The sequence below is a fragment of the Chenopodium album genome, chromosome 7 (genome assembly GCF_948465745.1).
Source record: "Chenopodium album chromosome 7, dcCheAlbu1.1, whole genome shotgun sequence".
Classification (NCBI taxonomy): Eukaryota; Viridiplantae; Streptophyta; class Magnoliopsida; order Caryophyllales; family Amaranthaceae; genus Chenopodium; species Chenopodium album.
The window spans coordinates 75,802,743-75,828,031 of record NC_137840.1 but is presented as its reverse complement, the minus strand read 5'-3'; the positions used below and the strand labels follow the sequence as shown (position 1 = coordinate 75,828,031).

The 25,289-nt window shown below is 34.3% G+C and overlaps 4 protein-coding genes across 9 annotated transcripts; all 4 read right to left on the bottom strand.

The window, feature by feature from the left end:
• Positions 1-5,921, bottom strand: LOC145639652 (cyclic nucleotide-gated ion channel 1-like). Of its 4 annotated transcripts, XM_081690954.1 has the most exons (11): positions 5,881-5,899; positions 5,723-5,801; positions 4,907-4,953; positions 4,311-4,461; positions 3,621-4,068; positions 3,222-3,422; positions 2,595-2,815; positions 1,980-2,094; positions 1,489-1,734; positions 962-1,356; positions 1-709 (listed from the first exon to the last, which is right to left on the bottom strand). In XM_081690954.1, the coding sequence occupies exons 4-11, from the start codon at positions 4,367-4,369 to the stop codon at positions 409-411; spliced, it is 1,986 nt and encodes a 661-aa protein (XP_081547080.1). In that variant the 5' UTR covers positions 4,370-4,461; positions 4,907-4,953; positions 5,723-5,801; positions 5,881-5,899; the 3' UTR covers positions 1-408. The 4 variants fall into 4 exon arrangements, with proteins under 4 accessions (XP_081547080.1, XP_081547079.1, XP_081547081.1 ...); XM_081690953.1 differs by having other exon boundaries at positions 5,723-5,921; XM_081690955.1 differs by lacking the exon at positions 4,311-4,461 and having other exon boundaries at positions 5,723-5,921.
• A 580-nt stretch (positions 5,922-6,501) lies between these two features.
• On the bottom strand, positions 6,502-13,345 carry LOC145639651 (cyclic nucleotide-gated ion channel 1-like). Its single transcript, XM_081690951.1, has 9 exons — positions 13,119-13,345; positions 11,273-11,407; positions 10,434-11,010; positions 9,947-10,162; positions 9,193-9,497; positions 8,496-8,607; positions 7,833-8,069; positions 7,347-7,741; positions 6,502-7,116 (listed from the first exon to the last, which is right to left on the bottom strand). The coding sequence occupies exons 2-9, from the start codon at positions 11,329-11,331 to the stop codon at positions 6,828-6,830; spliced, it is 2,190 nt and encodes a 729-aa protein (XP_081547077.1). The 5' UTR covers positions 11,332-11,407; positions 13,119-13,345; the 3' UTR covers positions 6,502-6,827.
• A 661-nt stretch (positions 13,346-14,006) lies between these two features.
• On the bottom strand, positions 14,007-20,105 carry LOC145639649 (uncharacterized). Of its 3 annotated transcripts, none has more exons than XM_081690949.1 (9): positions 19,648-20,105; positions 18,588-18,696; positions 17,495-17,659; positions 17,295-17,400; positions 16,641-16,823; positions 15,610-15,775; positions 14,845-15,170; positions 14,509-14,598; positions 14,007-14,367 (listed from the first exon to the last, which is right to left on the bottom strand). In XM_081690949.1, the coding sequence occupies exons 2-9, from the start codon at positions 18,600-18,602 to the stop codon at positions 14,306-14,308; spliced, it is 1,113 nt and encodes a 370-aa protein (XP_081547075.1). In that variant the 5' UTR covers positions 18,603-18,696; positions 19,648-20,105; the 3' UTR covers positions 14,007-14,305. The 3 variants fall into 3 exon arrangements, with proteins under 3 accessions (XP_081547075.1, XP_081547074.1, XP_081547076.1); XM_081690948.1 differs by having other exon boundaries at positions 14,007-14,370; positions 19,648-20,104; XM_081690950.1 differs by lacking the exon at positions 18,588-18,696 and having other exon boundaries at positions 14,007-14,370; positions 19,648-20,103.
• Positions 20,106-21,902: 1,797 nt separating this feature from the next.
• On the bottom strand, positions 21,903-24,642 carry LOC145638610 (uncharacterized). Its single transcript, XM_081689597.1, has 5 exons — positions 24,501-24,642; positions 22,913-24,168; positions 22,729-22,819; positions 22,448-22,636; positions 21,903-22,355 (listed from the first exon to the last, which is right to left on the bottom strand). Exons 2-5 carry the CDS (start codon positions 24,166-24,168, stop codon positions 22,095-22,097), a joined length of 1,797 nt encoding a protein of 598 aa, XP_081545723.1. The 5' UTR covers positions 24,501-24,642; the 3' UTR covers positions 21,903-22,094.
• Between the last annotated feature and the right edge of the window lie 647 nt (positions 24,643-25,289).

The window sequence follows — 25,289 nt, the reverse complement described above, 5'->3', positions numbered from 1 at the left end:
AAACTCAGAAAAGAGAGTAATATAATATACTCTGCAAAGTGCTATAGCAATGTAAAATCACTAGACCTAAAAGAGGTACATTATGACATCGTGAGATAAATAATCTTTGCATATCATACAAGTTGTTACAATTGAACTATAGTTCCTTCACTTGTAAACCAAAAACAAAAACAAACAAACCTTGAGAACTTGCATTAATTACAGAAATTCTGAAATACATGATGGCTTGACCCCTTGTCGTTTGGCATGAGGCATGATCTCTTAACTAGTGATACTTTGTACGAAAACAGAGAAAATTGATGAAGAATTTGGAGCATCACTTATGCAGCAAACTGGACAAGGTTACGCATAAGAAGCAACAATGACTTGGAATGGAAGGAGTCGGAAAGGCTAAGTGGCTAACCATTGTCAGATCGATGCATAATCAGGTTCATCTGGCTTTGGCGTTGGCAAGTAGAGGAGGGGTGAGGGTGAGCTCGAAGGAATACTGTTGAATTGGGGAGTGCTACGTTGCAGGTTACCAAGTGCATTGGCAGCAAACCTTGTTGCATAAATTGCAACACCGAAGCTTGGTGAGCTTCCACCCTTCTTGGGGAGAGCGTATTCTTCAGCCTCTGTTAAAGATCTCTCAAGCTTCCTTCTGTGGTATCGCCGCCATGCTGCCTGTATAAAACAGGCTGCCCATGATCTCCACTGTGGTGAATAAAACCTGAATGCATCACAGCATACACACTTTTACCGGTGATTATTTAAGTTCTGACACAAACATCACAAAAGTGATGGTCATCTCAGAAATTATGACTACATTTAGTGAAAATTTTATAATAGTCAGTTTGAAATACGACTACCATTATATATTCTGGTCATGCATTATACTCGTCTAAAAATATTATCTTAAAATCTTTATCCTCCAGCAATCATGTATTTATTGTATGACAACTTGGGAAAGAGAGAGACTTGCCTAAAGGTGTGTTGGACCTGCTTGCTGTGAAGCTTACGAAATTGTGAAGCCACAAACTTGAGATCATCAGGCATAAATGCAAAGGCTTGAACTTCTGTCAGACTTTGTACAGTCCTAGTTGAAATGGGAAGACAGGAAAAGGAATATGGATCTAAGGCCCATGTGAGCAACTCTTCTCCACAGAAATCACCGGCTTTGAGGGAAACAGAATCAAAGAACTCAGTTCTTCCCCCATTTGTGCTCATAGACAATAGGCTTCCTCTCATAATAAAGAGCATCTCGTTGACTGGATCACCCTCGCGTAAAATGTAGCTGTTTTTAGTATATAGCACTGGTTTCAGATGATCACACACTGCATCTTTTAGTTTCTCGTCCAACTTTGCAAACATTGGAACCTACACAACACCAAAAAAAAAAAAAAAAAAAACTCTCCGTAAATCATGATTGACTGTTTAAAGGGGAAAAACTTTATTATAAAAAAAAAAAAAAAGTTGTTTGGAATAAGGATAAATGGCAGATGTACTAACTTCCATAACAAGATCCAAGCCAAGATACCGCTTTATGTCCATTCTAAGGTCCCTAGGAAGGGAATCAATCACACTTTCTTCACTAACACCTCTAGTTTCTTGCCAAACGTACTCATGATGCCTTCTAATTCTCTCTTTTAAATCCCCTGATAACAAACGGCGAGACATCCATTGCTCTACAGCTAGCTTTTTCTGTCTTCTGTCCTCTTCCAAGCCACCAATTGAAAGCATCATTTGCAGATATTTCTATTTAACAGGATGCATCCAACACTATTACTAATCCTTCATTATAATAAGGTTCAATCATGAAACTAACTAGAGAGGTAATGACATTTTAGGTACATAGATAATTAAGTTGAAACACTCAGATGTCTAAAAATAATTGGGTGTTTCAGCATTTCAAAATTTTAGGTATTTTATGATTTTCGAAGTTAAAACACTAATTTAGAAAATCAACACAAGTAACCAAATAGTCATGTTGAGAAACTTGCCTGCATGTTCCCAAGCAGTAATGCAAACAGACTTAGTCCAGCAACACAAATCAACGTAGCAAATAAGTTCTCCCCAAAATAAAAACTACTTGTGTTGAGATTTTGACCACAAGAGCTGCAATGCAAGAGAAGTTGATATAATATTAGATAAACATATACGAACTTACAAAGTATAGCCTTAGCATTTCAACTAACCTAAACTTGAGCTAATGAATCGATCGAACAAGCACAAAAAGTACCAGCAATCAATTTCAAATTATAACAGAAATTGGCAGATCAATGACTATAGTTATACCACAAACACGCGATGTTGCTACGTTGGCTATATGCCTCTAGGGCCAATGTGACATCAAGACTTGGGATCAAAAACAGCCATATTTCAGAATTAAAGCAGTAGCTCTTATAATAAGGAGACTCATGTTTTGTAGGAATCTCTTATATAAAGAATCTCTATCTTTTTTCCGATTCAAAAGAAATTGTGTCATGTCCCTATATTTGCAATATTTAAAGAACAGAGGAAGTATTACGTAAATGTAGTCAAAGTTAAAGTGTTAGAAACTCACTTAGACGAAATTCAATAATACCCAAAAACTACTGGATTGATTATGTACTTACCTAAGGCTCCGAAGGCCCCACCAGAAGCAGTAAGAGAGTTTCGGTAATATATGAGTAGAATTTACCACTTCTGATCGAAAAGCATCTAAGAATAAGCCATAGTTCTGGTCAGGATCCTCAAGGGAGCAGTACGGACTTTTACATCCATGTTTCATACAAGACTCGTGCCAGCATCTTACCCGCTGATCAATAGCAAACAGATACCAAGATGCTCCAACCACCTGCGGTTTCAAATTATATGGGTGGAATAAACTTGTTAAAAAAGCCTAGTTAGCCAACTATATTCCAATATTATCCAATTCTAACCCATATAAATCTTCTGTTAAGCAGCCTTGAACACTAGCAAGAGTAGCAATATGATCCATGATTAACGAGTTGGTGTGCATCATTATTGATTTTATGCTCATTTCCATTCCTTAATAAAATCTAGTTAAGTTCCAACTATATTAGAGATTAAATTGATTGAATGATCTAATAACTGATGTGAGCAAAATAAGTTCAAATATTTCAATATGAAGTTCCAAAATGGGTTATCCAATTAAGACACAACTGACAATATTTTCTAAAGAGTTATTGCAATAATTTCTCAAAAGCAGTGAAAAGAAGAGAACTAGAGTGAATACTTACATGGCTTGCTAGCATGTAGAGAAATAAATAAAATGCAGCTCCAGCCCATATGGTATCAGTAACCATGCCGGATCTCCTATGAAAATACTTGTACAAAGGATAAATCCGAATAGCCCTTGGAACATATTGGGTGAAAATCACCAATTCTAACAAGCTCTTCGTACCATCAGCCTGCTTTAGACTAGTTTGATAAACTACCAGCTGAAAGAAAGCAGGGCAGGAAGAAGGATTTACTTAAAATGCTAACCATACTGATCAATGATCCTAATGGACTATCACATTCATTCGTAACATTTGGTTCCATCAATCGCTTCCATCAACTCCACACAACCAAAAATTTAATAAGTTACCAAACATTAATGGGGCAAACAAAAGAGGAGAGTGTTTTTAGAAAGTTACCTGTGGAAGGGGTAGTATGGCTAATAAATCTATTATAAAGTACGACGAGAGATATCTTTTAGCTATAGCAGCATGGTCCTTGACTAATACAGTTTCCCCAAATGCTCGACGAGGTGGAGGGACAAATCCAATAAAGAACTGCAAGATGATATGAAGTAGATAGCACAAATCCATACATGTGCGAAAAATACTTGAAATTCTTTTAAGAATACAATCCAACTCGATGCTTTTTTTCTCTCCATCTATAAATGGGACATAGAAGAATAGTGGATCACAGCCCAAAGCCATAACACATGAGATTAAAATTATCTTATTCCATCTATGCACAAAAATATCCTTGGGATCCAGAACTTTAGCTGGTTGATGATATAGCAACCTGAAGCACAAAGATCCTCTGGATGAACCAGATGATGCTTTATTTTCTATCTCTGGTGACGACTCTGGTTCCCTGAAAGACAGTTTTTAACTCAGAATCGATCACAGCAATGTGTAAGCATATATGGACAATAGATACTAACAAATTAATTACATTACAGTCATATAGTCATTCTTATCTAACCCTTTATAAAGCAGCCTGATATCAAACTACTATACAGCTTGAATTATTATTTTCTACCTATTTTGCTAGTCATTTGATGGATTTATTCATCATATAAATATGAACACTCAGCTCGATACTTTGGGATTCACCTTCTGACTTTGTCTCTATTGTCGATCACAATTTCAGTAAGCTCCAATTTGCTCAACATTATGATGAAAAGCTTATCCTTGATTAAGATCACTATCTGTATGCCTTGAGCTAGAGATGGCACGAGTGGCAAGCTCCAGCCAACATAAACATCTGATTTCAAATGAACAAATAGTTCAAAATTATGACTATATAGCTCATATGTTGTGAACATTATATTCATAGGTTATGGAAAAACTATTATGTAGTTTAAAGATTGTGGAAATTCCATAGAGTTCAAAGATATTAACATACAATTAAGAGAATGTAAACAAGTAATTCTTCTTATAATTCAAAATTTGTTAACATTAAACTAAGGATCTATTTGGTATTGTGGTGGCTTTTTGATTTTTAAAATCATATGTTGTATAAAATAAAAAATTTGTTAAATCGTGATTATTTTGAAAACTGATAACAAAATAGTGGAAATACATTTTTCTTGTATCCCGACTTTGGTTTTTTCTTTTCAAAAAATTAAAAAATTAAAAACAAAAGGCGTTATGTGTATACACTTTTTTCAATAATAAAGACACAGAAAGTAAAGTATATGTGTACCCACATGTGTAAACTTTCCTCCACGGCTCCGCCACAGAACCACCCACACACCTACCAAAATAATCATATTCGGCAACAAAATCATTAAAAAAAAATTTAAATTACTTAATCCAAGATTAAGACAAGAAAGGGGAAAGAATAACATTAATTTGTATTCAATCCATTAAAAAAATCCCATTAAAAAAGTACAACATAACAAAATATTATAGCAAAACTAGCTAAAAGTAAGGAACATAATCCCATGATTATTATATAATGCCTAACATTAAGTCATTAACCCACTATTCTTAAACTAATTACTTTGGAGTAAACTAACCACTAACAATTTTAAGAAAATGTTCCAACGAAATTCCCTAAATCTAGCTTATCATACAGTACTTTTTGGGATCAATTATGCTTACTAAAACAAAATAATACTTCAAAAGCTCAAATAACAATAATCTCATTTTGATCTTCATCATGTATGCATGTATGATTGTATAAATCACAATTTTATGAACAACGCCCGAGTCAACAACAAATTTCCAATCCAAATCACAATCAGCAGAAGATTAATTAGATAAAATTTTTAAAAAATCACCTACAAATTAAAAATTAAGGGGTCTAATGTGATGAATTAGGTCAATCTAAGGACTATAATAAATTAAACAAGTAAGAGTATAATAAAGAATTAAAGAGTGATATAAAATTATTTAGAGAAGAATAATAGTTTACAGTAAATAAATAAAAAAAATTTAAAAAAAAAAAAAAAAAAAAAAAAAAAAAAAACGAACATATAGTTGCAGAAGTTATTTCTGCAAGAATGTATTGAGTAGCTTACAAAAGGTACAATGACGCTTCAGTGCAGAAATTGTGGAAGATTTTGCATCAAACTCGTCGTTTTGCAACTTGCAAGATCACTACTTAGTTTAATTTTTAAAGATATTGTTAGAAAAAACAATAATTGAAGTCAAGGATGAACTCCAAATACTGTATTACCTTATAATAATAAAACAGGGTTGACTCTGCAAAGACTGCAATTTAATTATTTAAATGGTTAGAGAAATAGAGACCAATTTCAAGCTTGGAATTTTTTTCACTTTTTAATGAGTGGATGAGTGTTGATATTGTTCCAAATAATTGAGGAAAAGTACTTTCGTGTTTCCAACAAAAGCTTTTGCTTTAAAAAAAAAAAAAAAAAAGCACAAAGTTTCATACTCTGTGATGGGTTACTTGGTTAGGGGTTATTCGTTCAGTCAGGCGTCACTCGATCAGTCATGGTTATTTGGTTGGTCAGGAGTTACTTGGGGCCTGTTCTCTTACGTTGAAATTCAGTTCACTTCATTTCAGTTCAGTTCAGCTCCGCTCCTAATTTCCTTCTCTTATAAAATATTCATTTCAGTTCAGTTCAGCCCAGCTCAGTCCAGTTCAGCTCAGTTCAGTTCAGCTCAGTTCAGTCAATGAGAACAAGCCCTTGATCAGTGTTTATCGGTAAGTGTTTTGGTGTATGTCAACCACACGGTAAATTGAGGTAGTCGACAATGCATATATTGAGTTACTGATGTAGAAATTAATAATGCATACCGTACAAGTTATTTACAATTTCACTAGAATGCGTCGTAGTAAATTCACTTTAAAAAAAAAATCTTATAACCAATCGTAATTACAAAGACGGATTGACCCCTTGTTGGTGGTATGAGACATGATCTCATGACACTTTGTACAGTACTAAAGTAACAATAATTGCACACATACTGAAATGAAAAATAACAATGATATTGGAGCATCACTTATGCTGCAAACTGAAAATTTTCTAATCCTAACAATTTACAAATTATACATGTTGTATATGTTGATTGTTTATGATCTAAACATCAAGTTTAAGAGTAGGAAGAAACAATAACTTGGAAGGGAAGGGCTCTGAAAGTCTAAGTGGCTAACCATCGTCAGATCAACGTGAAATCAGGTTCAGTTGGCTTTGGCAAGCTGAGCAGGGGTGACCTTGGAGGAATTCTGCTGTTTCTGGGAGCATTACGTCTCAAGTTACGAAGTGCATTGGCAGCAAACCTTGATGCATATATTGTGACACCGAAGCTTGGTGAGCTTCCACCCTCCTTTGCAAGAGCATATTCTTCAGCCTCTTGTAATGATTTCTCAAGCTTCCTTCTGTAGTATCGCCGCCATGCTGCCTGTATGAAACAGGCTGCCCATGTCTTCCACTGTAGTGAATAAAACCTGAATGCATCACAATAGACACAATTCACAGATGATTACATAAGTTTTTGGCACAACATCAACAATGATAATCATCTCAGAATTTAAGACTATACTTAGACAGAACTTCAAAATTTGTTGCAGATCACTAATTTAAGGACTGAAGTTCAGCTTTATACAACAGAAAATTTTCTGGTCATGCATTTGTAGCAATCATATATTGTCTGACAGCCTGGGAGAGAGAGACTTGCCTGAAGGTGTGTCGTAGCTGCTTACTGTGAAGCCTACGAAATTGCGAAGCCACAAACTTGAGATCATCAGGCATCAGTGCAAAGGCTTCAACTTCTGTCTCAGTTTGTGCAGTCCTAGTTGAAGTGGGAAGATTGGAAGAGGACTGCGGATCTAAGGCCCATGTGAGCAACTCTTCTCCACAGAAATCACCGGCTTTGAGGGAAACAGAATTAAAGAAACCAGTTCTTCCACCATTTGTGGTCATAGTCAATAGGCTTCCTCTCATAATAAAGAGCATCTCATTAACTGGATCACCCTCGCGTACAATAAAGCTGTTTTCAGTATAAAGCATTGGTTTGAGACGATCACACATTGCATCTTTTAGTTGCTCGTCCAATTTTGCAAACATTGGCACCTACAGAGATAATATTTGCATGAACATATGATGAGTCACAACTAGTTCAAGAAAGAAATTTAATAATCAAATTAAGCAGAGATGCACTCACTCTCATCAAAGAAGCCAAGCAGAGATGCCTCTTTATGTCCCTCCTGAGGTCCCTAGGAAGGTTTCGAATTACACTCTCTTCATCAACTCCTCGTGTTTCTTGCCAATTGTATTGCTCGTACTTTCTAACCCGCTCTCTCATGTCCTCTGGAAGCATACGATGGGACATCCACTGCTCTGCATCTCGCTTTCTTATTCTCATCTCCTCTTCTCTAACAGTTGTTGATTGTAGATATTTCTGTTCAAAACATAGCCAGAAGAAATCTAAATTAAAACCAACTCCATGCAGAAAATTTAATCAGATGAGCATACATCTTATAAGAGATAAGATAAGAATTCATCTTAGTCGATGATATGTTTGTGTTTGATCATATCTACAGAAGGAAACCAAAAGCTATAGGAAGTCTGAAATGAAGATAATCAGACAAAGGTTTCATCGTCCTAAGTTCCTAACATCTTATATTGTTTGCAGGACAGACTAGGACCGCTGATCTCCTTTAATCAATAATGTTGGAAAAATAAAGCCTCAAATATGATTATATGAAGAATAGCCCTTGCCAATTGGACTAACTTAATGCTGTGACATACTTCAAATACTGAAGCAAACTGTTTATATCTATTATAAAGAAGTCGAAACAATCATGATAATTGATAAAGGACTTGCCTGCATATTCCCAATAAGAAATGAAAACAGAACCAGTCCAGCAATACAGATGAAGATTGCAAATAAGTTCTCCCCGATGAAAGTACTTGTATTGAGATTCTGACCAAGAGAGCTGCAAGAAAAGTATGTAGTAAAGTAAGTCAAATAGCCTTTGCATTTGAAACATCCTATATTGTACTATTAAGTCTCTAAGAAACTGTCTTCAATGCCAAGCTCAAGTACAAGCACAAGAGACAGACCGGCAGGTCTAAGAGGTTCAGGTGCAAAAAAGGAACTCTAGAAAAAACAGTAGAGACTTGAGAGGAATACAAAAAAAAAAAAGTTTTTTCATCTATAACAGCTAGTCAGTAGTCACCCTCAGGAATTTTGTGTATAATGCTAGATAATATGACAGCAAAGTAACAGGGTTCTTCCATAAAACTCTACGAAACAGTTTAGCTATTTATCTTATGTCAGAACCTTAAGGAGCAGCCTGTGTTTTTCCTATTAGACTCTCTAAGCTAAGCTATATGACCTATGCAATAACAGAAAGCACATACACAACTGCCTTTATTGTGGCATCATAACTAAACTGTAGAAGAGTAGTATAAGAACCATCGTCTACTTGACAGTTTAGGAGACTATAAGAGGTCAGTTTAATCGAAAAGTGAGGAGATATGTGCTTCAAGATAATATTACTGATCATTCAAGTGCTTACCTAAGATTTCGGAGACCCCACCAAAAGCAGTAGAAAAATTTCCTTAAAAATGGTTTAGATTGTACCACTTCTGATTGAAGAGCATCGTAGAACAAGCCAAAGTTAAACACACTACCATCCGATATATCATCAGGATTTACAGGCTTGCAGTAAGAACTGTTAAATTCAAAGTTTTTTGCTCCGACAATTGTGTCTTGCATTTTGCAATATAAAGACAAATTATGACATCGTTCTCCTATGCATGATCTGTGCCAGCATTTGCTTTGTCGATCTATGGCAAACAAATACCAAACTGCTCCAGTAACCTGTGGTTTTACACAAGATCTAAGAATTGTTAATTTCTAATTAAAACTTATGAGCTAAACAATTTATTAGGAAATGTTGCTTTGAACATGGTTGCAAACTGCAAAAGTGTGAACTCTGTCTGTTGCAGCCTGAATATAATTCTATATAAGTAAAGACTAATCCAGAGATTTAGAATTTCCAAATTACTCTTTAAGATTTTGAGTTGCTTCTTGTGCATTCAGAAACCATATTTTAAAAAGTGAATAAAACCGGGGAAATGTAATTTTTTTTTTTTTTTAAATGCTCCAAATATTCATCTTTACTGCACCATCTCCAAAATCTTTCTCATTATCTATAATCTCATGCATACTAATTTGTTTAACAAAGAAATCTGCAGAAAAAGGATTTTATTGACAGAATGACATGAATGAGTCAGTCTAACAGACATCAAGGATCCACTTGAACTTACATGGCTGGCTAGCATGTAGAGGAACAGATTCAAAGCAGCTGCAAACCATGCTGTTTCAAAGATAATACCAGATGTGCGAGTAACCTCCTTATATAAAGGATATATCCGTATGAGCCGTGGTACATATTGGGCAAAAATCACTAATTTTAACAGGCCCTTGGAAGTTAAAGGACCACCACTCATCATCAACTTTGGAATGACAACTGAAACTGCCATCTGGAAAAACACAACAGGATTAATTAATCATCTCTTGATCAATAGTTGTGGCCTATAATAGCACATCAGCAATACATTTATTTAACTTCTTAAGTATCCGGAATCTAAGCATGATACTAAGCTTCTCCCAATAAGCACTAGCATCATGCAAGATAGGTCATCTCATCAGATTCATTGATGTCTGCATTCTTCTTTTATATTGCAATTCAAAATATAGGAGCGTGATATTATAAACAATGGAACATTAGACTATTAGAGAACTACCAAGTACCTGGGGGAAGGGAAGCACAGCTAGAATGTCCACAAAGAAGTATGAAGAGAGGTATCTTCTAGCTATAGACGCATAATCCTTGATCAATACACCTCTTCCAAGCACTCGAGAAGAAGGAGAGACATAACCAGTACGGAACTGTAAGATGATATGAAGTAGATAGAACAAGTCTGTAGATGTGCGAAGAAAACAGGCTATGATTTCTAAATCTGCATCCAAATAGAGGCAATTTTTCTTGCCATCAATAACAGGGATGTAGAAAAACAATGGATCCCAGGCCATTGCGAAAAAACATGAAATCAGAAATATCTTGTTCCATCTCTGCAGAAATGGCCCCTGTGGATCAAGAATAGTGTCCTGAAGTTCAGGCTTCTTTGCAGATTGGTAATAGATACCCTGAAAGCTCAGGTTTCCTCTCAAGGTTCTTATCCCATTAGAACTTCTCTCAAATCCTCGACGTATAACACCAAAGGCTGAGCCAAAGCCTGCTCTATTCTCTGGAGATGGTGATGGTGTTTGAGTCGGATAAAATGGATACTCAGAACTTGTTGATCCTTCTGAATAAAGGTCTTCAAACCTGAGAAAGTGCATGATACAGAAGGAAATTTAGAACAGAAGCCACATGCAGGCATATATAATGTATAAAAATTTAAAGATATTAAACAAATTCCAACTATGTAGTCAGCTTTAGCTATTATCTGCAACAAACCTGATGTTAAACACCAATATAATTGACATTTGGTGACTTTTTTTCAAAGATTAGAGGTAACTATTCAAAATAAATGCGGAACTACTACAACAACAACAACAAAAACAACACTTGATACTTTGAGATTCACCTTACAGCCCTGTCTCGGTTGTTACTCATAAGTTCAGAAAGCTGCAAATTTACTGACATCTGAAATGCTTATCCAGGATCAAATGCACTATTTGTAGCATATCCAAAACCAAAGATGGCACCCTAGAGTTAGCCCCTGCCAAAAAATTCATCTCCAAATTTTGGTTAATATTTCAATGACTAAACAATCATCACGATTTTAAAAACGACCTTGTACAATATTTTATCCCTTTTCTCCGCATTTAAGAGTCAATAGGCCACCAATATTAACATCTTGACTCATGTATTATTTTGGGATTCAGGCTCTAAATTTGTTTGTTACTGTTATACTTTACAAGTCCAAAATCCATAAAAAAAGAGGGAAATAATATCTTTCATTCAGCTACCCTTAATATATTTGCTAAAGATTTTCCTTTTAACTGATCAAGTATACTATAAATTCAGGTGCAAATAGAAAATGTTAGGCCCTGTTTGATTCACCTTAATTTTGCTGAACTGAAATTATTTTTACTGAACTGAACTTATTTTTACTGAACTGAACTTTACTGAACTGAAATTATTTTTACTGAACTTAAATTAATTTTACTGAACTTAAATTATTTTTACTGATTTTCTATTATAATTCTTCTTTAAGAAAACTGAATTATACTGAACTGAACTTATTTTTACTGAACTAGAATTATTTTTACTGAACTGGAATTAATTTTACTGAACTGAACTTATTTTTACTGAACTGAAATTCTTTTTACTTAATATTATTTTTTTAAGGTGAATCAAACAGGGTCTTAGTCTATGAATCATCCTAAACTTTGACTTGTTTTCAGTTACTCTAGTAAGAAGTATGGAGTATTATACAAGCGAAATTATACAATGTTCAATTACTCTAACGAAAGGCTTATCAATAATCTTACAATAAAATTAATAAAACCTTAAGAACCTTGACTGTTGTGTGCAGGATAGTTTACCATTATTTGCAAGAGTCACCATTTTCAAAGAAGATATAAATACAGCAACATTAACAGAAGAATCTACGTCAAACAAACTTGAAATTGAAGAATATTCAAAGGATGATCAACTTTATGACCCTTTTAGCCTGTTTCCCACGTTGAAAGAAAAAAGGAAACAAAAAAGTAGTAGTTCAAAGTTCAACCTTACAAGTTAGAATCATTGAACCAGCAGTCTGTACATGATTTCTCCATTATTTTTAGTTCGAAACTTTGAAAATTGACGTTTGGTAACACTGAACTTGACCGTTACTAGCTTTCCAAAAGTAAAAGGAAAAAAAAAATCTCAATTTGACAATTAACTATTAGTAAATTAAGATCATCAAAAGTTGATGATATGATATGAACAGAATTTTATATTATTACTCCTACTTCTATTACATTACTCAATCCCCTTCTAAGAGAGAAAATTAGTGGGACCAGAGTTACTTTTGTTTACGGGCGTTTAGAATGTGGGAATGGGAGTTCGGGATTATCAGTGTTAAGTTGTAATCCCGTCGTAAACATTTACAGTATAGGGACAACTTAGAAAGGAAAATTGACAGCTTAATAAGATGCAGAGAGTAGTAAGACAACCATAAAAGCCTTTAAAGTAATAACGTAGACGGGTTTGATCAAACTCTAATAATCCATAACTAATCTAGTTGGTATCCACATTAAACAAATTACCACGTTTTCATTCATTTGCCAACAGTGAAATGATTATCCAGAAAAGGTATAACTATTATACTTGTATAACAGAGCATAATTGACAGAAGAAAAAATTATGTTAAACCCAAAAAAAAAAATGCAGTAAAATTTAAGTGTCCATTGATCACATAACAAAGGAGAGTTTGATCAAACCTTGGTATTATAAGGGCCTGTTTGGTGGATTTCCTAGTATAAGATGAATTTCAACACCAGTCACTCTGAATTTAGCACCAAAATTTGAAACAAAAGTATATGAGCCAAACACTGAACAATTTCTTTTTTATTTTGATGGAAGAAACAAAGAAGAATTAATAAAGGAGAAAATGGAAGAAAATGGGAGTAGTTTTTGGGAAATTGGAAGGAAATTTCGTTGATTTTATTTTGAAATGTAAAAAAATGACAAACTACAACTAGTACAATAATGTACATATACTATCGATGAGAGAGAAAACAGTGTTAGTCGTCAGTGACAAATAAGCATTGACTTATGACTATGAAAACAAGTCAAGCATATATATATATATATTTTTTTTTTTTTTGAGTGGTTTGTTGAAAAGTCAACCTTTTTCGCAAAAGACCAAGTCAGATAATGCTGAGTAGCTCCAAATTTCTACCAACCAAACAAGAATTTTTTTATACAGAGTACGTAGAAGGTAAATAATGGTGACAATTTAACAGAAAACAATAATACAAGTTAAATATTGCATAACGATTAAATTCATGATTAGATAAATTGTTGTATTTTTATTCCTTTAATGTTAACAAAGAAGAACTCTACTAGACCGGAATCTCTAATGAGAAATGTGCGAAGGTTAGAATCATCAACCTCAAGAACCAGTGGATAGGAATCGAATACATGACCTCAAGTCATAAGATGAATAACTTACTTGGAATGGTGAACAAGGAGTATAATATTCCAAAAGATAGGGAAGAATCATGGTCTTCATCTTGCTAAAGATGAGATTGGGAAAACAATCGAAAAAGGGTACCTGTTTCTAAGGTTCTCATCAAGACTGAATTTAAACCAGTACACAAAGCATGAACACAACAGAAGAGAATGGATCAAGACTTTGGTATTTAACATAACATCTACAAGATGAGTTTTCAAAGTATAGTCATTGGCATACAGTGACACAACAGAGAACAAATGAACAATCATCATTAAGTTCTTGTTAACATCTGACAACAGGCAATGGGATCCTACATCCTACAGGAAGCAATCTGATCATCTCCAAAATGCCTCAGATGGAAATAAGTGCCGTTCTTTTCCATCTTTGGATTATTATTCCTGGTCCAAAGGCACAGCTCTCTAAAAGCGAAGGGACAGATCAGAACTTAACTCAAGGCTTCTCCTCGTCGGATTGAGGACCTGGTCCAGGAACTGAATCTACAAAGAACTCCTCTACTGAATCATAAAAAATAAAAAGAAGTTATTTTTAAGTAAATAATTGTTTTCCTCTCAATATAAGCATTAGCATTAGTGGAAAAAAAAAAAGAAGAAAAGAAGAGAGGGGGAGGGGGGGGGGGGGGGGGGATTCGATACCTATATCTTCATTATCTGGAGAATCAAGTAAGATATCAGAATCCGAAGGCAGAAAAGGCGAGCCAGGATAATTTCCCAATGGTCCAAGATCTACAGAATTTCAAAGAGAATGTAACCAACAAGCATACCGGGAAAGGAAGCATGTTAACATATATTTGGAAGTTAAATGAACAATTGGCCACTGACCAGTGTACACAGTTTACAACAACCAAGTATCTTTTCAGATGTATAACAATGAATGACAGTATATTCGCAATAACCATTAAACTCACTGAAGTATTATGTAAAATTAAAAATCAAAAAAATAATAAAAAAAAGAGGGCAGATGATAATAACCTCCCAAGTTCGATAAATCTGCTGTTAGATCAGAAAGGCTGAAATTCCAGGGAATTTGAGCCAAAGAACGAAGGGAATCTTTGGAATTTCCAGCACCTCCATCAGATGGCAGCTGCAATCCAATTGAACTTCCCACGTCAGACTGAAATGCTGTATCAAGTGCTGAAGTATCAACTCCCATTCCAGGCAACTCAGAAGCAGTGAATGGAAAATGCCCGCTGGATGCCACTGAAGTTGGACTGATGGGCATGTCCGACATGGACGACATGCCACTACTGGGCGGAATCACTGGTGCAGCTTCAGCTGAGGTACTTTCCATCACCATACTAGGGGGTAATAACAATGGTAAGCAAAACCTCACACCAATTATAATAAAGAAAAAAGAGGGTACAAAAATGAATTCTTCATACTCCCCCACCAGTGGCCAGTTGCCAGTAAGAAGGAAATTAAATAACAGCAACAAAAGAACTAAATACGTAGTACGAGTATATATTTAATTAATCTAGTTCTACAAAATGCTTGATGCAAGATTGTGTAGCTTTCTAGTTTACTTTCAAAATTGGATTTAAAACTTGCTACACCCAAAATTAGTACTCTGCTGGAAATTGAAATTTCAACTATAAAACAGAGATTTTCACCAGATTTTGGGCATAATTTAACAGTCTAGCAAAGTTGCACATAGTAACTGAGACTAATGAGAATTAAAGCCAGTGTGCTGAAGTATTGGTAAGATACCAAAATAGTAATTATTGAAGAGACACTCACTCATTCCCAGAATTCATTCTCATGGGTTGAAAATTACTGGGTGCAGGGACTCCATTGACCACATGGCAGTTGGATAGTCCATGGTTCATAGAATCAAGATGAGGCTGACCAGGGGCCGGAATCGGAGGTGGTTGTAGGACAGGGTAACCCATAGGCATGTTGTTAACTGCAGTGCAGATGATTGAAGTTAATAATCCAAAATATGACAGAGAATTTAAAAATTAAAATAAATAAATAAATAAATAAAGTCCAAAAAATTAATAATACCCCCATCCTTGAATAATTGTCCAAATATTCTTATTTAGGATGTCTTATAACAATTAACTTTCTATACTCGTAAAATCAAGCACATAACTGATGAGAAAATGCGATTGGTTGAAAGGCAAATTAATATTGGGAAGCTGTTAAGTAATTGATTTATTGATATTCCCTTCATATTATTGCTTCTCAAGTATGACAAGTGATTAAATCCATTGCTGTAAAAAGCACAAAGAAAATTCCCATACAAAAACTATCCTGAAGCTTCACCCACACTGAGACTACCACCACGTAGAGCCTCATTTCAGTACTTATCTACGTTTTCTATAGCCTAAGGAGAAATAACTTCTGTACCAATCTAGTCTGGATATGAATAAGGGTGCATTCATCAAGAATTCTGCATTTCTGCTACTAAGTTATTGATGTCAAAAGGAAGAAACCACATATCACATAAACATATTCAGAAACATTAAACATCAAGAGGACCCAGGAAGTCAAGATATGAAGCTCCTTAACAGCAAGGAATCACAGAGACACAAACTTAATACCACATTAGATTTTAAGTCTTAGACTACGAGGGTATAAGAAAGAGGAGAAACAGGTCTCACTTCTATGAGTAGATATTGGCATCATTTAGTAGAAATTTGTATCTTGTCCCAAAAAGAAAACATCCTGACAGCGTGCATTGGGACAGCCACACAGCAATTACAATTTTTTTAAATAAAACAAAGCAGTCGGATTGCACATAACTTTTGGAGGTACAGAATAATTACCAGGCATAGGATGAATTCCATTTTGGATAGGAGCCAATGGAACTTTTGGAGGTACAGCATATTTCATCAGATGATACTGATGCTCGAGAAGATGATTGAACAAAACAATCTGCTTCTTCAATTTAAGCCTTATGTAATAAGCCCTGAAAAAATCAGCATTTTCTTCTTCCAGCTTCTGCCACACTACTCAAATGAGATGGAACAAAAAAATTGATCAGAACTACAATATAAAAAGAGCCTATATTCCATAACCAAACCAAAAAGAATCTCCCAGAAAAAAAATTGTAGCTACCATGATGAACTTCACACTAAGCAATAGGAGGGGGAAGAGATAGGCAGATAAGCTAAAAATTTGTGCGTTAATTTTTCTCAGTAAAAATTAGGGAGCTTAACATAAGGCTGTTGGTCTCAATCAGCATTACCCGCACATTTCTTGACAGAAAAAGTATCAATAACCGTCATGTAAATGAATCATCAAATATAACATCCAGAAGGAAAAAAAAAAACAAACATCATATCTATCACCATTTTTTCGTGCCCATGAGTCAAGTACAATTGGCCAGGTAATTAGCAATCATATTTTACTATGGATGAATTTCTTTTCAAGATGCACATTTAGTACATCCAAAATTTGCAATAGCTTGCAGATCCTACCTAAGGTAGTAAATCCAGGATCAATCCTTGCACGATTTAAGAGGGTCTTAACCACCTCATCTCTATTCATATACAGTTGTAAGCATCGTTCAATTAAATTTTGTACCTGCATTGAATAATATGCTTACATATGCTAGTTAAGCAAGGTATAAAATCAAAAGTACAGGAAATTAGAAGTTAACAAAACCAGATTGCCTCACAAGCTCAATATCTTCTCGAGAGACTTTGCGCCCATCGTTACTTGAAACAGCAGCTGAGCCTGAGTCAGGGGCTGGAGCTTCTTGATTGTTGTTATTCTGTTGCTCACTTTGGGAATCAAGTGAAGCTTGGTTGGTCGACTGTCTTTCAGGAGTATTTTGAGAATCCTGCATGGATTCATAAGCCATATTAAAAGAAGTACATAAAAGGGACATATGACTACTAATGCTAAGATTGCTAAAAGTCCTCACTAAAGTCTACATGAAAAATAAAAATAAAAAAGGATGCCTAATGTGCAAATAGTGCATGCCATATAAGCACAAATTTAAACATGATCCCTGAACATTCACATGAAGACGTAAAAAACAAAGGAGTAACGTCGTTACATGGATAGAGCCTAAAAAGCTTCTTCGCCAGCCAATTTATGGTTGAGAATAGAGATAAGATCATACAATCTAGATATTAACTTTAATCAGTAGTATTATTGAATAATAACAAAGGGAAAACATATATTAACAGGCATTTAATTGGCAGAATAAAAGGCAAGAATGTCTTCGACACTTGTCATTGCCCACCCATTTCTGTTTCTTCCAAACACCTAACAAGTAACATGAAGAAAAAAGATTCTCTGATTCTACAATCTACACATTAACTCATTAAGGCTAGGCTGGCTAGTCGAAGCTCTTTAAGGATAATTAAACACAACATGGTACTCAAAAGCTATCTACAAATCAATACCCAGTTAAGTGCACGACAACGACACATGGTCACAAGAAGCAAAGCCACAAAGGTATAAAAAGTTTGGTGATGGTGGGCTCTGATGCTAAACATAAAACATTAACGATAGTGTGTTTCCAAACAAACAGTATAAAGTCCAGCTGATATACGTCAATGCACAGATAAAGGAGAGGAAGGATAAAGGTAGTCAAGCACATTACTTGAAGACCAGTGAAGAGCACATAAATCATGTTTTCTGGTGGTGCCAGGCGTAGCACCACAACTAATGTGTACTGATCAAAAAACCATTTAAATGTTTTCAACACCATTCTAAAGGGAATATCATATAGAACAAGCAGTAAGTTAAGATAAACACACCGGTGAGGTCTTCATTTCACTAAAATAGATACAGCCACATACTGCTATGCTAATTGGACAAAGCAAGCACTCTTAATATCCAATTGAAGCAATATCAGAAACACAGCAGCTGGACAGAAAAAAAAATGGTGATGAGTTTTGAGTTAAACTCGTTAGTTACAGGTGTATCGATAACAGAATTACTTGTAGCATTTAGGAAATACAAAAGGAAACTTACAATTAAACATGCATGCATATATATACGTATATGTAACGAGTGGAAAATTGGAAATACTGGTATAATGTCAACATATCAATTGTATCGGTCTTAAGTATTAAAATTACTTCATATATCACAGACCATGTTTTAAGTATAAAAATATCCAATTCTCCATAGGATATTAACATGCCATACTACACTACTCCCTAATAGGTCTCATTTGACTTTTTCGAAAAAATCTTGTTTACTTTCACTATTGATTTTATCACTATATAATTAAAGCAATTATCTTCTGATAACGCAATACCTTATAAGAGTAATCCCCTTGAAAAATTTTCATAACTTAGGTTTATTTACAAAAGTCTTTGCCAATTAGTTTGATAGACTTTACCTCCCCATCATTAGTTAACCCTAACTAACAAAAATCTCAATCCTTTAATCAATCTAAAGAGTCATACATGAATCTGAATCACTATTAAAACATTACACAAATAACCCGAAAAGACGATTCAATTCTAAGTACCCAGTTAGTCTTAGACTCTTTGTTAATTATAGCATATATATCCAAATATCTACTGAACTAAAAATATCCCAAGTCCACAATAGAACAACTCATCATCAAATCCACCCCATCTAAACACACTGTTATTAATGCAGATCAATGTAAACATTCAAATATATTCAGTCTAATCAAATTGCATTGAAATGTAAAAAAAAAAAAAAATGTACCCTTTTCCAAAAAAAAAAATTAAATAAAATCCACCTTGCAAAAATTAACACTCAATTCAGCAAAATTGAACAATCGAACAAATTCATAGCGCAACGAAGCAAATTTAAGCAAAGATCTAGCAATTAATTTACCTCAATTAAGGCATAAATTATCTGCAACCTTCAAAAAAAATGGCAAGAAAATGTGAAATATTATAATAATCGGAGAACTTGAAACTAAAATAGCTAAGAAATTTCGACGAATTAAATATTTCAGTGATAATTAATAAAATTATTATTATTAAACTCTAATAAGGGAAAGAATATCATCGAGATGGAAGAATGGGTTTCCTAAAATGGTAATCTAAATTACAGAAAATCGGATTTCAAAATTATTTACTGTAATAACAATTTTAGGAGGAAGAAAATGAAATTCGAAAGAATAAATATTGTCGAAATAAAATAGAAGATATTAGGAAAAAATAGGTGAGAAATTTCGAAGTTTTTGGGAAACTGGTTTTGGGGGTTTGACGCTGCAGATTGAACAGTACTGTTACAGCAGAGGAGAGAGAGAAAAATGGAGGAGTGGGAATGATAGTGAGATGTTGAAAGCAGTGATACACACACGCCAGACAAATTAAAATTACGAGTAAAATAACGAGTTGTTTGATTCGGGTTAGAACAGGTTTAGCTCTAAGTCTTAAAATTTTGAATGTGATATCATTTTTTTTTTTTTTTCTTTTCTTCGTCCCATCGAAAATGATATTATTTATAATAATATATAAGTGAAAGAGGGTTTTGGGTGATAAATTTTACTTTCTCAAAATACCCCTTTCATCTTTTATAATTTTCAAAAGAAAACTACCATAATTTTAAAAATATAACTACCATTTAAAAAAAAAAAAAAAAAACTATCACCCTTTAATTTATTTTATTTTTAATTTATTTTTTTTATTTTTAGGGAAATCATATTTTGCATGGACATTATAATGTACTCATATCTTACCTTTTTAACCTTTATGATTTAATCAATTTATAAACTCACTAATATATTTTTTTATTATTAGAATAAGGTAGATAATATTTTAGGGAAAAAAAAAAAAAAAAAATCGAGCCATGCATATTAATTTCTTATGTTGCACACGCAATTTGCGTGTGTCTCACATCTTGTCTAATTAATATATGACTTATTAAAATTAGCTAGTATAACGAAATTAAATTTCTTGTCTCCTCTTTCCTCTCTTCAAAACCCTAGCCTCCATTGTTGAAATTTAAAGGGGCTTCAATCGGTTTTAACCGGTGGAAAGTCCCAATTCTAGTTTCTTTAAAGTTTTTTTTAGGTTTTATAATAATGCTTCCTCCTTTTGGGAGGAACTTTTCTCCTTTGAAAGAAAGGGTTTCCGATCTCCTACGAAATACAAGGGTTTTTCGACCTCTTTCGAAAGACAAGGTTTATCTCCTCTTGTCGGGGGAGAAATTTCTTAGTTTTGAATCCATGATATTAGATTTAATGGATTGTCATGAAATTCTTTTGTTGGTGAAAAAGTTATCCAGTTTTCAAATGCGGACAGGAAAAACATTCTCACGGGTACAAAGGATCGTTAGATTATCTCTCCTGTATTTTCTAGCGATATAAGCGGGAAATACTTCGCAGTGCAAGACCTACTCGACGATCGTAATTTTTATGAAGGAAAATCTTATTTGATTCAATATCTTATGTATTTGTTAGCGTCGAATCTATATTGTAGATGTCATGACTTTTAATTAATGAACTATTTTTGCTATTAAAAAAAGGAAAATGTTATACATAGCCCTTAGGGCTACATATAAGCATTAAATTTACACTTGAAAATCGTAAAAAAGTTAAGAAATCATCAAAATATAAACACTAATAACACTGATTTACGCGTGTTTTTGTCATGAATTCCTTAAAAAAAATATGTATGACTTGTTAAGACTCACTAAGACTTATACAAATTTATCACTTAGCCCTAAGACTCAAATTATAGGTAAATTTTAAACTGAATTTGATACTTGAGATTTAAGAAGAAAAATAAGGAAAGTTTTAAACACAAGTATTAAGACTTGAGGTGAGCTCAAGATGATGTCACCTCAAGTCTTAAACTTGCTATAAAGTAAACAAAGGGAAAGGAAATGAACATACTTCATTCCCTTTTGTTGCTGTTTGTCACTTTTTATCATTTCTTTTATCCATTTTTATTTTTGATTTCACCATAATTTCCTCCACATTAATTCCCCACCCTCATTTCCTTTCCTTAGTCACCCCTCCACCACCACATCCACGCTTGCCATCATCCTTTTACCTTACCCCCACCACCCAACTGTCACCCATCCGCCCCTCCCCCGCCGCCCAAATATTTGAAAACGCTACAAAATTAAACCCTAAGTACCAAACTTTAACAAAATTCACAATTAGTTTTGAGCATTTAATAAAACTAAACCATTATATGAGTATAAATTATTTATAATTTAGATAACAAAGGCACAATAATAAATAGGAAAAATTAACAAAAATAATCCAAACTATTGACCATCTTCTCATTTTAATCCTAACTAAAGGGGAGTAAGCCGAGCAACTCTTAATTGTTGCACATCTTGGAGACAATTTTGCGAGCCTCATTGCAGCGCCAGTACAATTTGAAAGTACACATTGGCCTTTTTGGACATTTTTGGTACATCTTTACAAACGTTGGCAGATTCTCTTTTATATCTTTAATTGTGGGATTAATTACGGGAAAGCTCTCCACTTCAAAATCTACAATGTAATGCCACCAACATTTGTTGCAGAATTCCCCACAACTTTCATTTCGGGGCTTCTTAGCTAATTTTTCACAAAAGTCCTTCAAAATAAGATAATACATATTAATCAGCTTTCTGTACAATCAAGTGCAATGTACATTTCAAGTTGTCAAGTAAATACATTTCAGATTACCTTCAAGAATCCATCACATGAACAAGCAAATGTTAATGTGGTGGGACAAGTGCTCCAAATCAACCCATCAACAAATCCCGCCAACTTCTTCAAGAAAAATTTTGTATCCGATGAAAACCAGATTGTTAAGTGAACGTCGCTCGGCATTGAAGCCAGGAAAGCTCCATATTCCAATGGAATGAATTCAACCTTGCATGCAAATTCAAATTAAAATCACATAATATATAAATAAATAAATAATTTTTTTTTGTTTTAAAAAAAAAAAAAAAAACAGTACTCACCATCTTTGGGCTAAAACCAAGGTTCAAATGAATTGTGCGTCCAACTTGGGCCATCTGTTTAATTAGTCCTCTTAAGTGCATGAACCATAAACTATTGAAATAGGTGGTTTTTAGAGTAATACGATAATGTATAACCTTTAAAGCAGCTGATGTGTTAAACAAAGGAAGTGCTGGGATTGCATACCCAATATAGCGAAATTGTCTTAAGTTGGGGCAATTGAGGTAAACCTCCTTTAATCCATTAACTTCAACCTTTAAAAACTCTAGATTTGGACAATCGAAACTCATGTGGTTCACTTGAACTTCCAATGGAAAGGGAATCGATAATTTCCTCAGATGACTACTAACAACTTTAAACCTCTCTGTAAATCTCAATCCACAAAAAAAGAAAACTTCCATATCCTCAATGAGTGGAAAAGTAGTTGTAAGCTCTACAAACAGATTGGGTGGCCAAATCACGCAATCTGCCACGATGAGTTCTCTGATTCTACGACAAGCACTTGCAATGAACTCACAACGAGTATTGAAATTGCATTTGAAACTCTCAAGACCATCCTTATCAATGGAAATAATATTGAGATTGCCAAGACAATTAAGGATAGAAACTTTCTTTAGCGTAGGAAATACAGAAAGCTCAAGAGATTCATTCCAAAATGTGCATTCATCAAACTCCAAAATTTCAATACCAGGACAATAACGTGTCAAATTAATTACAGCTTCCTCGTCCAATGCAACACGCAGCAAGGACAAATGTTGCAGAGAAGAAATGTTGCTCCTGAACCTGAAATGGTTGCCAAATTTGCATCCATGTACATAGAGGAAACGCAATCCATTTAAAGCCAAAACAGACAAGGGAATATAGTAACATTCAGCATCCTCAGCAAATGCAAACTTCCCTATAGAGGGAACATTGTAACGTACGTCATACCTTATAGATCCTTTCGTCCTACTATAGTCATTAGTTTGTACAAATATGCACAGCTCCTCGACCTTACTTAATTTACAGACCAAATCCATCAATTTATCCACGCGGGAGAAGCTCTTGGAATCTTCAATTGCCACATTCAATGACAATCTTCGCAGAGCTAATTTATGATGTAACACTTTTGACAAGTGATACTTGACAAAACTCATGAATTCCTCCCTTATTTCACGAATATTAGGTTCGTAATCGTGCCTGTTGTTTCCAGCAGCTATTAGACATTTCAACCCGAATAAATTATGATCTAAATGTAGAATAGGATACGAATTGGCAAAACTTTTCCAGGTTTTGGACAATATACAAGTTCGAGCTGCATCTTTCGAGGAAAGATTATCAAGTATCTCATGGATGATGTGTTCCGGCAACCATGAGATACGGTCTAAGTCTTTATTCTTGCTCAAACAACACATCCTCTTCGCACATAATCTTATTGCCCCCTCATCTTCTCTAGTCTGCATCTATTAATTGGTTAAGAAATATATAAATTTTTCGACATACAAAATAAGCATTTATCAAAAAGATCACTATAATTTTAGGGTAATTTCGAATCAGAGGCAGAGAAAAGAAGTGTAATTTCATACATTGACAGCCAAATTTGATTCGAAAAATTACATAATTTTAGGGATATTTGATTCAATAATCAAATTAGGGTCATAATTTTCTTAGAATTTCGAATCGATAGTTGAGATTTTCGAGCCCTACCTACCCTTAAAGCACTGGCAATTAAATTACTGTAGATAAAACCTAGATAGTGAAATTGACATGATGATAACAAAAACAAACAACTTACCTCTGAAGCTGCTTCAATGGGGGGGATACAAGTATTAGATTCAACAGAGAAGGTCAACTGCGCTTCAATGGAGAACGTTGAGAGAGCCGCCACACTTATGAATGGGTGAGCCAAACTAGCCCTGGAAAAGCGTTTATTTTTGTTAGGATTTTTTTTTTTTTTTTTTTTTTTTTTTTTTTTTTTTTTTTTTTGTGTGTGTCTAAAACTGCCTTTGTTTGACAACTTTTTGTCCAAAATTACCATATACAGAGTAATTTTTATTTTTGTCCACAATTTCCTTCAAAAGTAGTATAATTGTTGACCACTACCTAAAAATTTCCAAACATTGACCTTAATTTTCAGGTCATTTATAGACATGTGCAAGACATATTGCATATGTTTCATTTATTTATGCTTTTGTCAATTTTTTGAAAAATTGTCAATAATAATACAACTTTTGAGTGACTAGCCAAAAACAAGCTAACTTTTTAATTATTTCTAAATAACGAGTACAACTGTTTCAAATAAAATAAAATAAAATAAAATAATGAGTACAACCCCGCTTTAAACAAGAATTTACCTGCAATCTTAGTAACCAGTTAATCTTTTTTTCAATAAATTCGTTTAATAATGTAATTAACTCTATGTCAGAATCCAGGTCAGAAGCGACGCATGCGCCCACCGCACTATGCCGTCATATAGTAGGGGTTTCGGCCCCCAAGGGCACGTGTCATAGGCTAAGCTCGAGTGGTGTATGCACTGCGAAAGCTGCCTTGAAGTACATTTTCAACCGAGCAACGGGTTGAATCC